Raw genomic sequence first — 14,612 nt, forward strand, 5'->3', positions numbered from 1 at the left:
CTGAGGCAGACGCCTGGCAAGGATAAAGTCAGAGTATGTGGCTGTGGATGGATTTAGGGAACTGGGCATTTTCTTAGTCCATGTGTTGGAGAACTGTCCCCTTGCTCCCCTTCCTCATCTCCTGCAGGTGAGCCAGCACAGATGGCCCCTGGCAGGGACCTCAGCAGCTTCTCCAAGCCAGAGAAGAAGACCCCCCACCTTGGAGGAGGATGGGAGGAAGCCAGACTTTCTCCCAGGTAGGCACCTCCATCTCTAGAAGCCAGACGTTGCCATGGAAACTGAGCTACTGGTGGCCACTGTGTGATTTGGCCCCTGTGCTTGCTCATCCTCAGCCAGGTTTGGTCTCCTGTCAATGCAGCCTATCCATGCTAGGGCATATAGTTTCCCAGTTCAGTTTCCCAGCACCCTTTCCTGGTATTTCAGGACAGCCTGTTGACGAATGATGACAGAAATCCTGTTTCAGAAACCCAGGGATTCCAACCAGGGACAAGCAAGGAGGAACCTGCTTTTCTAGCCAGAACAAACAGAACCTCTCCGCAGTTCCTTTCTCCTTGAGGGCCAGGTGAGATGAGCTGCAGGAAGCAGAACAAGGTGCCCTGAGGATCTCTCTGAGAGGGGAATGGTGATTCCCATTTAGGTAGAGGCATCCATGCCAGTTGAAGGTGTAAATGACTCTATTAAAAGTCACCCTGGCAGCCCCAGGGATTCAGGGTGAAAGAGAATGGCAGCAGGAATCCTTGATGCTTCCTAGCACCTCACTCACCCTGATCTTAGAGGTCGCAATGAGGATAATGATAATCAGTACCTAGTAAACCATGGCTCTGGGCTAAGTGCCGAAGAGATAGAATAGGATAAGTGACTCGTCCAAGGTCCCATAGGTTGAAAGAAGCACAGCAGGATTTGAATCTGGGGCTGTCTAACCCTAAAAGGTCCAGACTCCGGGGTACAGCAGCAGCCCAGAGTCTTTATTGGAAGATCACTTACATGCATAGGCAGTAGCTTAAAAATGCTACCTGGAACCATGAACTCTGAGAATCATCAAGCTGGAAGGAGCTGGAAAAGTTCTCTTTCATACAGGAACTAGGAGACACCTGACTGGAGGATTGGGCGGAGCATTGTCCAAGGGGCAAGAGCAAGCTGGAATGGAGGGGAACTCAAGTGAGTACCATGGGAACAACCTCCAGCTTTGTGGAGTAGGGGCCAGGTCAAGGTTAGATATAAGCAGAGGTCAGGTGCAGGGTCTTTCTGATCAAGCAAGGAAACCAAGATAGAGAGACAGGCAACATGGAAGAACCTAGGATCTCAGCTGTGACCAATACAGCATTGCAGGGGTTGCACGTCTATCAGGAGTGGCTTAAGTTCATTCATTCCTTCAATACCCACTGATTAAGTGCCCACTATGTAGCTTTTCCCTTGTGGGCATTACAATATGGAAGGGGAAGACGGACATAAAACAATCTCTGTTTCTCTCTCTCTCTCTCTTTCTCTCTCTCTCTCTCTCTCTCACACACACACACACACACACACACACACACAGTGATTATACAGTTTAGAGAGGCTGGATTTTAGATGAGGCTGCATTTTAGATGAGACCTAAAAGAGAAGAGTTCAGTCATGCAACCATCTGGGGAAAGCTATCTCAGGCAGAGGGCCCATGGCATCAGAGGATCTCGAGGTAGAAAAGAGCTTAGTGAGTTGAAGGCAGTGTGGCTGGAGCCCAATGCAGGGGAGGACAAGATGAGGCTGGGAGGTAGGCAGGGCTGCACTGTGCAGGGCAGATGGGTCATAATTAGGAGTTTGGATTGAATTCTAAGGGCACTGGGAAACCAGTGGAGGGTGTTAGACAGAGAAGATGCCATGACTGAATCTGTTTTAAAAGATCATTCTAGAAATTGTTGCATGGTAGCCTTTCAGGTCTTCAGGCAGCTGGTCATTCTCCTGAGTCCTCTCTGGGTTGAATTCAACTTGCCCTTGAATCTTGGGGAAGGAGGGACAGGAGAAGCCGGGGAGAAGAAGGAGGAAGGGAATAGAATAGACGTCAGCCCCTTATCACTTCCGACAAGCCCCAGTCTGGGGAGACCAACTTCATGGTGAAGTGCAAATGGGGAGTCTTTCCTTCCCTTGTTTCCTGGTGATGAAATCATTAACATGTTCCAGATACTGCTGCAAAGGGTGGGTCAAATCTATGTAGCCCAGGAAGGGGGTGGGGCTGAACCTGGTTCACTTGGGCTGATTGGACGTGGATAGCTATGTCTCTTTGCTCCTTCTTTCCCTACACCTTCTTTGGGAAGAAGAAAACTAGACCATTCCATGGGATCTGTAGAGTGGCTTTCACAACAGGAGGCCTCTGAGTGATCAACCACGGGAAGGAAGCGTTCAAGGGCTGGGAGGAAAATGGCAGAAGACAGAGGTTAAGAAAAAGGAACAAGGCAGGCTCCTGAAAGGAAGACAAATGGGCAGGGCAGGGAAACAGGAGTAGGAGGACCAAGCAGCTCAGGAGGAAAAAATTAAAACAGAGTATACGTCTTCACTGGATTTATGCTCATCTTTGTAAAACAATGTGGGGAAAGCATCACTCATCACCCCTATACCAGTGCCAGTGACAAACCATTGAGGAAAGACCCTTCTCCAGGGACCAGGTCTGCAAGTAGAGAACCATGCCAGGCAGTTTGAGGGAGAATGAGAACAACAGTTTATCTGCAACAGCCCTGTGTGCTGCCTCCAGGAGATTCTTGTGGGATGAATGCATATGGGGGCAGAGAGATTTATTTTAAACAGTTTCGGTCACACCTCTTTTGGCCTGCCTGGTGGGCGAGGCACGTAGGTTACTTGCTGGAAGGAGACTCTAATGGGGGAACAATGAGAGCAGCAAGAAGGGGCTAGTGGCCTCTTCTAGTTCCTTCCAACCTGGCAGCAGGCAGGCTCCTACCCTGACACCTGAGCCCTTGTGGTGGGGCCCGTTCTGAGTCAACCAGAGCACAGGCCGGGGATAGAGGCAAGGAGGCAGCAATTCGACCGTGGTGAGTAAATTTAAATGCTTTTATTAACAATCTTCTTACATTACAAGGATAATATGACAAAAAGAAAGTTTCTGCGTACATATTATGATAAACCAACATAGCTCTATTTGTATCCAGTGTTCTAGGTCCCGTCACACAGGTACTATAAAGCGTAGTCTGCAAAATAATAACATCAAGAGGTTTGTTTTTTAAAGAAAGAAAGTATTAACATATTAATATGTGATAATAGACTCCTAGGTATTTCCCCCACCCCCACTTACTTTTCCTTTGTGATTGACGTGAAAACGGTTCAGCAGCGTGGGGGTGGAGAGGAGAGAGACGGGGGCTGAAATAGACGGAATCAGACTGCTGGTTCTTCCGGAGAGACAAAAGTGAAGACTGAGGGGTGCCCGAGGGCAGCCTGGCCTTTGTCTTTTGGTGAGCAGTATTGTGACCGCTGTCCCCCTCTGGACGGAGGGCTCGGTCCCTTGGTGCCCCTGGCGAGCTCTCTCTCTGAGGTACAGTGCATTGTGGGATTGCTACCTGGGGATGCCCATCCCCTGGCCGTGGGTCTGGTCCACTGCAGTGGGAAGAAGGCTTGGCCAGGCCTGGTCTCTCTTGAACCAGGTACTGGAGGGTGTCCCAAGACCCAGTTGGCAGCTAGCTGTGGCTCAAGGAGGTGGGCATTGGCAGAACAGACCCACCCTGGGCTGCAGGTGGAGGGGTGGGCCTGCTGGAGACTGAGGTACTTGTAGGATGGTGGGGAAGAGCAAGACAGGGGCAGAGGAGGTTCAGGATGGGAGCAAATGCCCCTTCGGACCCCAAAGGTGGAAGGCTGGTCTGGAGAGAGGGAGCATGCAGCTGCCTTTGCTCCATCATCAGGTGCCTGGTCAGAGGCCCTCTCTCCCACCTCCAGGAGGAAAAAGAGAGAGGAAATTGGGAGCAAATGGGCTTCTGGGTCCCGTCAGGGCTGCACAAGCCCTCCGTCATGTTGCCAGCTTGCACCGGTGCCCCCGCGTGGCCCCCAGACATCCCTGCCTGGCCTGGGCTGGGAACTGGAGATAAACCCTGGGAGGTGCCCTCCCCAACGAAAGTGGATGAGCTTGGGGCATCCCGGCTCAGCCTCTGCCTCAAGTTACAGAATGTGAACAGTGTACGTGAACTAAACCTGCCTGTTACGGCGGGAGTGGGGCAGGGGCCACCGGGCCTCTGTGAGGGAGGGGAAACAGCGTTGTCCTGAGTACAGCCAGCAGCAGCTGCTGCGCGGAGCGGGCTGGGCCCAAGCCCTGCGCCTGGACTGGAGTTGCCATTGAATTTGTGAGTGTGCAGATATGTCTCTCCCACCGTCTCCTGCTAGCTGATGCCACCTGCCCTGGCCAGAAAGCCTGTGGATGGTGGGCAGCGCTGCCTGGCGATGCTCACTGCTGCCCGCGTCCTCTCCCCGAAAGTGGCTGAGCAGGTGAGGGAGGCCAGGATGGCTGCACTTCAGGGGTTCGGCCTCTAGGGGCAGCAGAAGCATCTAAGAGGGCAGGGGCGGTATCTTTCCTGGACCAGCTCTTGATCCAGTTTGCACCTTTCCTATTGCCACCGACGCTGCTCAGTCCTGGTGGGAGAGGGTTTTGAAGGAGTTTGTGCAGTGGTCCCTCCACCAGGAGTCAGAGACCACGTCCTACTGCCAAGCAGCAGTGACCGCCTAAGCGTAGGCTGTGGGGGTGGGGAGAGGTAGGGGGCACCTCAGCTGGAGCTCAGGGGGTATCTCCTTCCAACCTCAGACTAAGCCTGTGGAAAAGGAGAGAAAGTGCATGGAGCGGGCCGGGACCCAGCCACTCTCCTCTCCAACACTCCGGGTAGGAGGCCCCCTTGCCAGCCAACCCTGCCTGCTGGCCTTCCCCGGCTCCCTCTCCGAAGGCCGTGCTCCCTCCCGCTTTGCACAACACAGCGCCAGGCTTCCCACTGCTCTCCCAGCTCTATAGACTCTATTTTTATATCTATTTAAAACATAGAAATGTATAAATATATAGGATATTATTTATAGATATATAGACGTGATTTACTCTCTTACTCTGTGTGTATACATACTGTATATGTCCATATATACAACATATATGCCGTAGCATCTGTATTCTACACTGCACATACCCCTGCTTCCATGCACTCTCTCCTAGGGAGACTGGATTGCATAGGTATTTCCAGGGCGATACCACTTGCGGGGGTGGGGGGAAGGGAGTGCCAGATGGAAGCGGAGGGGTGTACCATTTTCCTCCCAAAAGGGCACTTATTCTCCCTCTGGCTAACACGCAAAGATTGCCTCAAAGGCTCCTTAAAAATATCACAGCACCATCCACTCAGCTCAAGCACCCTAACCAACAGACAGCAAGAGAAGGGCCCCCACCAAGTAAGTGGGACATGGGTTTCCCTCTAAGCAGAAGCACTGTGCCAGTCTCTTGAGTCCTCCTGAGGACCGAGGAAGAGGCCAGACTAGAACCCATGACACAGCACCACCTCCCCAGAAGACTGGTGTCTGGAATGGGCGCACCACTGCCCTCTGAAAACCCCTTTCTTGTCTGAGGAGGCCAGGCCTGCCTGTTTCAGCTGTTCCAGCCTGGCCTGGCTAGATCTGCCTCTTGAAGCAGGGAAGGGGCACAAGTCCAATGCCTTCTGCCAAAAATTGGACCACGGGCCAAGAAAAAGCATGAATTCTACTTGGAAATCAACCCAGACTGAAAGCCAAAAGCAGACCTAGGTTTAGAACTCCCATGCCCAGAGAGGGGAGAAGGAAAAGTGAAAGGGGGCATCCAGAAGAGGGAAGTTATACTTCAACCCCTCAGGCCACCTCCTGGGTCCCATCAGGCTCCAGGTGATCAAGTAACATGGCACAAGCCCCTCAGTGCAGGCTGGGTCAGGGCTGTGGGCCCACGGCAGGCTGTCAGTTATCGTTTCCAGCCTTCTGCGTGCTTTCCGCACTTTTGGCACCACCTCCAAATGAATGGAAAACATTTAAACATTACCTTAAGTAATTACAAGGTCCTTTTCCCAAATTAAAGGGTAGGCATAGGCAACTCAAGGGAAGGGGGTTCAGCAAAAGAACTCAACTTGGAAACATGTGGCAGAGGCTGAGGTCAGAGACCTCCAAATGCCATGGATTCCGGGGCCCAGCACTGAACCTTGCCATCCAGGGACCCCAGAGCTGGAGCCTGCTCTCAGTCCCAAGTGAGAATGGGGAAATGAGGATGTGCCCAGCATCACAAGGTATCATAGGCCAGTCATTTAAAAAATTAAATTAAATAAGACTGCTGTTTTTGATGCCTGGACTCTCATATTCAACCAGGCAGGCAAAACTTGGGGATTCTGACATGGCAAGAGTTACAGACATGGCTGGGCTGTCCTCATGTTTCACAGATATTAGATGGCAGTGGATCTTTTATTTTGTCCTCCATGAAGGAAAAACAGATCATGTTAATCATAAGGGCCCTGGCTCCCAGACTCTGCCAGGTATCTTCTTGGCACAATTGGCCACAAACCTGGGCCTCAAGGTTGATCTCACTTCCCACCATCCCCATGAGCCAAAGAAAGTCACTAATCAGCCAGCCCAGTTATGTCAAGTCTCAGCCCAAGACACGTTTCATTCTAAGCCTGTAGTCATCACTCCTAAGCCAGAGACTGAGTTAAAGGGCTCTGTCTTGTCTGAAGTAACCACGTTTGGGATGCACCAACTGCTTTTCCACAGTTCTGTATATACATCAAGGGGAGATTAGGTTAGCCAAGCATATGGCTCCCTGGGCTAGACTCTGAGTGTCCTATCAGTCCAAGTCCTTCTCAAGCAAGCAGAAGAGTGGGAAATGCCTATGACAGAAATCATGGGTAATCACACGCAGAATTCACAGGACAGAAGCACTGGGCCTCCCAGGGAACATCCAAGCTGAGACGAGACCCCATGTAAATTGCAGTGGTGTATCACCCAAATTATTCCCTGTCCCAAGGCAATATGGCCTACAGAGTGTCTGCCACAGCCCTGGCATGGCTAAATTTAGCAGAAGCCACAAGCACCCAGAGTTTTAGGGATGCCCTAACCTAACTTCAGGACCACCTGAGAGGTTAGCTTTTGCAAGGTCTGGTGGCCAACTGAGGAGGTGACCCCTGCAGCCGCATGCTGTGCCTAGCAGCTCATTCTGTTAGGCCAGAAGCGGGTCACCTGCTCTCAACTTTATCAAGGGCTACAGGGTAGGCACTGGCACTGGCTCATAAGCGTTACCCCTTCTAGCTGAAGATTTTTGCTCATTTTGGCCATGATCTCTTGAGAGGAAAAAGTGTAGCCCCAACTGATCAGGTGCTCAAGAAGACACTGGTTCTCTCTTCCTGGTTTTCAAATGAGTGGGAGCCTTGGCCTGCTCCTCCCTACCCATTACCCAATGTAAGGTGTAAGGCAACTGCTGGCTAGAAGAAAGGATCCCAACCTACTGTTTCTGCCCTCACCAAGCCCTGTCTTGCCAGCCATCTCTGCCCTCAACCCTTCTTAGTCTCCGCAATGCTCAGTGAAACTCCCCAGAAACAGCAGCTTGCGTGTGTGAGGGGACAGGAAGTCCCGAGGCTGGGGCTGGGCCAGGTGGGACCTGGTGCTTTGTAACAGCATCCCACTTGACCACAGTTAGGTTTTGACCCTGATGGGAGGAGCAGATGGAGGGAGACATCAGTTTAAAGTGGGGAAGTGGAATGGGGCTTGGAACCTCAGAGCCTCAGAAGGGGGCTTTCAGCCTTTCCTTGCTCATTCCTGCTAACTGTCTTCTTGCTCAGAGGAGGGTGGGGAAGCATGTGTGCAACTGGGGTGGAGGGTGGGGTGGATGTCACCAGGCAGGGATGCATTGATTTGTTGAAGAAGGCAGCATATGAGGCCTGGCAGTGGGACAGTTGGAGGAGCCCAGGTGTTTTTTTGTTTTGTTTTGTTTTTCTAACATGCTACATCACTGTTGAAAACAAACAAAAATGTTTCAAAAATAATATATAATATATATAATATATTTATATAATGAAAAGCTATTGACTAGCAGCAATGATTCTAAAGTTATCTTAGCACCAAGACCATGGGGGTGAAGGGGAAGGGATTGGTGGGGGATGAAGGGACTGGTGGGACCAAGAAAGGGCTATAACATGTTCAGTGTTGATGACATTTCCACTATGGTTCTCAACGGTGGCATGAGGCCTCAGAGACAACATAAACCAAGAAGGAAGGAAGCCACCACAGTTTTATAATGTCTGAACCAAGCAGGTTGAAGACATTGGGGCCTTGCCTGTGGCCAGATCACACCACCCTCTGCCAACCAAGAGATGAAGATCTCAGCAGAACTGACCACATGTATGTAATTCAGATCTTCCTCTCCCACCCCAAAATGACCTGCATCCACGTGATAGGATCTCTGCATATAAAATATGCATAAATCAGATGTAGAAACATGAACAGAAGTTTTTAACAGCTCACGCACATTTTTTAAAACTCCCTTGCGAGGTATACCGGTAGTTAAATGAATGAAAGAGCATTGATCAGACTCCTCTAGTTTAAAACACTACTTGCCCCAGGGAGTAGGCAAGTGGCTATTTCTAAAGCTTATATTGTATATTGTGATTGTGTGTGTGTGTGTGTGTATGTGTGTGTGTGTGTGTAGGCTGATGCCTTGAGAGTCCTCTCTTCTTTTCTCCATTTCTTTAGGACATCTCTATCCTGTTCAAAAAAGGAAGAGTTTACAGGCAGAGACATTCCCCAGTTTCCTATGACCATGGAGCATGTTATCAGCCTTGTTGCAAAAGAAGGACCACATCTCTAAAGACTCTCATCTGAGTTATGTATAACTCAGGGCACAATTTGCATTGACACCTCCTGCCACTGAACTATAGCAGGCATTTCTTGATTATTAAAGGAAAAAAAAAAAAAAAACCCTCAACACATGATATGATTATAAAGAAAGAGTATAAATAATCCATGTAACTCGAATAAGTACTTTTCATTATACTTATTTTTTAGCCAAAAATCACTCCCCTATTGGGGTCTGGACTTCTTGGCTCTTTATCTCCCCAAAAGCCCTGGATCGGAATGGAATTGTATTGTTTTATCCTCCACCTCGTAAAAACAGGAATGCTAAAAGTTCACCCCTTCTCCCTTCCCCAGGATTTCAAGCTCGGCGATGAGGCAATGTTGCCTTCAGTGTAATGGGTAATATCGTGAATTTCTAGGCGGGCTGGAAGGAAGGGATCCACAACCCGGGGATGGACGAGGCAACAGAGGTGAGGTGTGGCAGTGTCACAGTTTGACCGACACTTTTGTTTGTAGGACAGCGAAGGAACCCTCATCAGGAAATGAACAAAAAAAGATCTCAAGCTGAAGTCGGGTGTAGAGGGAGAAAGGTCAATCCCCCCAGTCCAGACAGACAACCCACCCTGGCTTAAGTCAGAGATCTGATTCAGCGGACCAGAATGTCAATGAGGAGGCCGAGGAGCTCCCTCCCATCATAAAACCAAATGAAAAAAGAAAAGGCAAGAACATAAACCCAAACCCAGAGCCCCGCCACCCACAAATGAAAACATAAACAAAATGAGCTACCTAAAGGTGATGACAGAGACCTGTCATTTTAGCTTATGCTGTTGGTGAACAGTAAGATGGGAACACAGGAGGCCCCAGCACGTGCTTCTGTGAGTGAAAATGAGTTGCCATGTATGTTGCAGCTGCCAAATTTTGTAGACAAGAGTCAGTTTCCAACATTTTTCCTTTCTGAAAGCTCCCAGTGGCTTCTGGTGGACGCGTCACCTTGGTTTTTAAAAATTTTCAGTGTGAGTTATATATATATATATATATATAATATAATATATATTTATATAATATATCAAAGCTTATGAGTATAGATTAAAAAAATATTCAACAGCTTAGTGAACTCTGCAGTGCCAGCTTCCTAAATGTCAGGGTAAAACTCCGTCCCGTGGTCCACGGTCTGTAGCGCTGGCTTCTGCTCCAGCGCAGACATCCTACTGAGGACTTCTGCGGACAGCGCATAACTATTCCCAGACTTCTCCTCAAACCAGCTGTCCAGGGCTCGCTTGGCATCAAAGTTGGCGATTGGCGGTCCGTTTACAGCAATTGTCAACAGGTCGCTAAGCTGCTCCAGGGTCAGGCGGGAGCGGTGGTTTTTGCGAACTCGCTGGAGGGCATTGCGGCCTTTCTCGCAGCAAGCGGTGGAAGTGGGGAGGACTTTAAGAACCTGAATGATCTTGTTTAAGAGTGGAAACCTCTGTTTGTACTTGCAAATGTGGCTGATCAGGTCTTTGAAGCCATTTTTGGTGTAGTAATCTGCCTTGAGTTCTCGCCACTCCATCAACAGACTACCCCGGGGGTCCAGCCCTTCCCTACAGACATCCCGGGAAAAGGTCGGGATGGCCTCCAGGTGATCAAATATTTGCACCATATCCTCCTTGCCAAAGCTCATCAGCTCCTCACTGCTCCTGGGCCAGGCAGCCAGGTCGAACACCTGGCAGGCCTTCACAAAGATCCGGCTGCGGGAGTCAAACCTCTGAGCCAGGATGACCTGGGTCTTCTGGCAGATCTTCTCCCTGATGGACTGGAACTTGGCTTCAGCCACCCTGAGATTCTTCATGGCGATCCCATTGAAGCTCTCTCGGAAGTTCTCCTCGAACTCCTGCAGGTATTCTCCAGGGGAGTCAGCCAGCCGGCTGATCTCCTGGATGGCCTCCTCGATCTTGTCATCCACCTGGGACACCAGCAGGTACTCACCCTGGAAGATGTAGGCCAGGCGCGAGAGCACAGCGATCACGTCCAGCAGGAAGTAGATGAGCTTGATGGACTGGTAGTCCATGAGGAACTGCAGCAGGGCCAGTGCGATGGCCGAGGCATCTGCCCGCTGGGTCTGGCTGCTGACCTCCTTGAGATGGGCCACCACCTCCAGGTAGTCCTTGATGAGGGCGTTGAGGACGTTCTGCTCACCAATGATCCAGCGCACTGCGCGGATATCCCCCAGGAACTCCGTCTCCTCACAGAGGGTGGCCGCCGTGGACCGCAGCTCGCACATGAGGCGTGGCGAGTAGCGGTAGAAGCTCAGCAGCTGCTTCAGGTTGTTCTCTAGCTCCTCCAGGCACGGGAGCTCCTTCCCGCTGATGGCATCCAGGATCTCTAGGTGGGGCCGGTGTACCATGAAGGGCAGGCACAGCAGCCAGGGCAGCGTCTTGCGGATGGTCATGAACATGCTGGCACGGAGGCTGGCTGTGATGTTGGCTCCGTCTACACCCAAGCCAACTGTTGGCTTTTCATCCTGCAACCGGATGCCCAAGGCCGAGAAGGCCCGGTCAAGCGCCTGGAGATAGCTTTCTGTGCTAGAGAACCCCAGCTCCTGCAGGGACAGGAACTCTGTGGCCGGGGGCCCGTCGCTGCTGGTGTACTGAACATAGACAGCCACTGTGTCAGCCAGCAGATCATCACTCTGCCCATCCAGGATGATGCTGAGGCAAGGTGACTGGCGGATGCGCTCCACCAGGTCTTCCCGCAGGGCCCGGGCAATGTGATGGATGAGGATCTGGCAGTCTCCCTCATTCATGTACTGGTCCACCACCTTGAGCTCACACTTCCTCAGCAGCTCTGCCAGGGGCCGGAAGTCCAGGTAGGGCCTGCCCTCCAGGGCCAGGTGGTAGGCGGTGTTGAAGAGCAGGGTCATGTTGCGACACATCTCCTCTGTCTTCTCCGGGTGCATGCGGAGCTTGTACAGCTGCAGGCACTTCTTGTGCAGGTTGCTCTGGCTGTGCAGTTTGATAGTGTGAATCTTAAACTGTTTAGAGCCGATGATGAAGGCTGAGGTGCGTGAGGACTGCACCGTGTACTGGCGGCAGACATGGCACCACATCTCATTGAGGGTCGGGGAGTACCGCAGGAACCAGAACTTCTTCAGCCATTCCTGCTTAAAGCGCCGGATTCGGCGCCCGGTGGCCGATGACATCTTGGAGGGCTCATCCGTCGCAGTCATCATATCGTTGGAGACAGATTCATCTGCTGAATCGACTTCCTGGTCATCGTCCTCCATGATGGCGGGGCCGGAGACCATGCTCTCTGAGGCTGAAAAACAAATGGGAAAGAAACGTTGACACCCGGTGGAAAAAACAGGCTTTTCCAAAATCCACAGGAAACATTCCTGGAAGGTAGGTGCCACACCGTGGGAAACAGAAGTCCATGGAAGCCTATGACAGATTGAATCCCAGCCCATATTTAGTTTATGAGCACTCCTGCTAGCCCATGTGACTTTTACTCTCTGTGGATTGTCCACGGTTGCCTTCTGTCACACCTACCAGGCTCCAGGCTGCCTGCCCTCACCCTCCACGTGTGGGTGTTTGAGGGATTTAAATGCCCCCTATCAACTGGACAGTACAAGCTAGGAGAGTAGATCTGATGGAGGAGGAAAAGCACATCACACATTCCAAAGTTATACAAGAACTTGGGATTCATTTGCCCTTCATTAATGTGAACAAAAAAGTAGCTTGGATATGGCCCCAAGTGATTTCAGGATCAAAATGCAGTTTAGTTCAGATGCATGCTTTAAATACAAGAAACACCTCATTCTGAGCTAAGGGATGTGGTTAAAAGAGTAAGTGCTATGTAAACAGTCTCCCTCAGCTGCAGATATGAACTGGAAAACCTCCATAGTTGTCAACCAACTCTAGAGATCCAGGTAGCCAACAGAATAGGGAAAAGCCATGCAGGCGAATGGCCTGGATCCCCTCACTCTCCATCCTTCTAGAACTCCAGGCTGGGGAACATGTGTGGCAGGACAGAAATTCAGGAAGAGAATAACAAGGTTGTGTTCCTGGACTAAGTTAGGGAAGCCATGAGATCTCTCCAGTGGGACACCCTGCTTGGGACTGGGGAGAGAGAATGACTGGGTTTAGAAATTGGGCTTTGGGGTAAGACACCAGTAGGACCAGCAGAGAAAGGCAACGGGTCAAGAACACAGCACACACCCCATCTGCAGCGGAACTTCCTTTATTGACAAGGAGGATACAAGGGCAACACACAGAGTACCTGGCAGAGCTGCCGATGGGCCTGCCAGAGACACTGAGGACCTGGGCTCCCACCCATGGAGGTAGCTGCCTCCATGTTACACTCCTCAGGTCTCCCAGAAGGTGGTTTCCACAGAGAGCTTTAGGCTACCCTCCACACAGCCCACTGCGTGCTCTGCCCTCTGACAATAATCTCATCCAAACCAACTTACCTGCAGGGTCCGAGAACTCTGGGAGCTCCAGTACCTGTGGTGGCAATACGGGGGGCTCAGGAAGTTTCCCAGACTTCAGCATGTCTAATTCTGCCTGAAGCTCCCGAACCTTCTTCTTTAGGCGAATACAGTTAGGGCAAAAAGAGGTGGTGGGAAGTTCATGAGGGTCAGATGCAAGGGAGGCCTCGGCAGGACTGTCGGCCTTGAATGATGAAGGCTCCTCTTCTTCATCCTCCAATTGGCCTGGCTCCTTGGACACCCCCTGGGGGACCTTCCGGTCCCCCTCCCCCTGGGTCCGGCCTATATTCTGCACACCATGGGTCATGGTTGTTGCACACCGACTGTAGGCATCATCCTGGTACTTGGGGACTTTCCTGATGACCAGTGAGGTGCTCAGGGCCAACTGGTGGGCTTCCACCTTTGCAGATTCCAGTGAGGCCTCCAGAACATCCTTGAAAATCAGGTCAATTTTCTTCTTCTTGGCTTGGGGGTGTACGTCCCCCTCATCAAAGCCACGCTTGTAGGGACTTTTGCCCTGTCTCAGCACAGGGAGATGAATGGGACCCCTCAGGTCTTCTGGGTTATCCAGAGCCTGCTCAGACTTCTCCCTCTGCAACCTCTTCTCTCCTAGGAAGGAAAACCAGGGTGTAAGGAAGTGGGGAAAACCCCCAAATTGGAGAAACCAACAGAAAACAAAGCAGGCCTCCTGTTAGGTCACCTGACACATCCCTCTACATCTGGACTTGTGTGGCAGGTGTTGCAAAGGGGAGATATGAATCACTCAGTGGACCATCAGAACTAGACTCATAGGACCTAAACAGTGGAAAGACCTTTTATAAAGAGACAGTTTCCAAGAAGCTTCACGTCTACAAGCTCTACGGTTATAAGTTAAGAGAAATCTACAGGGGAGAGTAATTGAACATTCTTTCCTGTGACCCTAGAAGGCAACATCCCACTTAATCACACTGGGTGGTGGGAACATACCTCAGAGCCAAGTGAGTATCAACTCCCCCAACCTTTGCAGCTTCCCCTCAGCCCTAGCAATGACAAGATGGCTGCTTCGACTTGGTAAAAGGTACACGTGAAACACCATAGGCCTCACTCCTTCCTCCTCCTTCGTTGCTATGGAGACAGCCCACTTAAGGCGAAGTCCATCCTTTGGCAACTGTCCTTTCTAATTCTCCCAGCAATCAGCAGACTAGGAACATGTGAGAAAGCATGATCTGAACTTCTGTGGTTCTCACTGACGACTAAGGGCAGAGAAAAGGGGAAGACAAGGAGACCTATGGCGCTGAGGGCTCCAACATGGCAGCCTCTGACAAGATAAAGGACAAGGTATCCACAATGACCCAAAGAAGTCTGG

The 14,612-nt window shown here is 51.0% G+C and overlaps 1 protein-coding gene across 2 annotated transcripts in view; it reads right to left on the minus strand.

The window, feature by feature from the left end:
• Positions 1-3,020: 3,020 nt before the first annotated feature.
• Positions 3,021-14,612, minus strand: part of PRDM11 (PR/SET domain 11) — an 87,433-nt gene continuing 75,841 nt past the window's right edge. The window contains exons 6-7 of one of the 2 annotated variants that reach the window (XM_023215784.1): positions 13,250-13,876; positions 3,021-12,099 (exon numbers count right to left, since the gene is read on the minus strand). In XM_023215784.1, the coding sequence (XP_023071552.1) occupies positions 9,935-12,099; positions 13,250-13,876 (2,792 nt within the window). In that variant the 3' untranslated portion in view covers positions 3,021-9,934. Of the gene's footprint in view, positions 12,100-13,004; positions 13,877-14,612 lie in introns of those variants that run through there. The other variant, XM_023215786.1, reaches the window with a different exon arrangement.

Source organism: Piliocolobus tephrosceles, chromosome 13 (assembly GCF_002776525.5).
Source record: "Piliocolobus tephrosceles isolate RC106 chromosome 13, ASM277652v3, whole genome shotgun sequence".
Lineage (NCBI taxonomy): Eukaryota > Metazoa > Chordata > Mammalia > Primates > Cercopithecidae > Piliocolobus > Piliocolobus tephrosceles.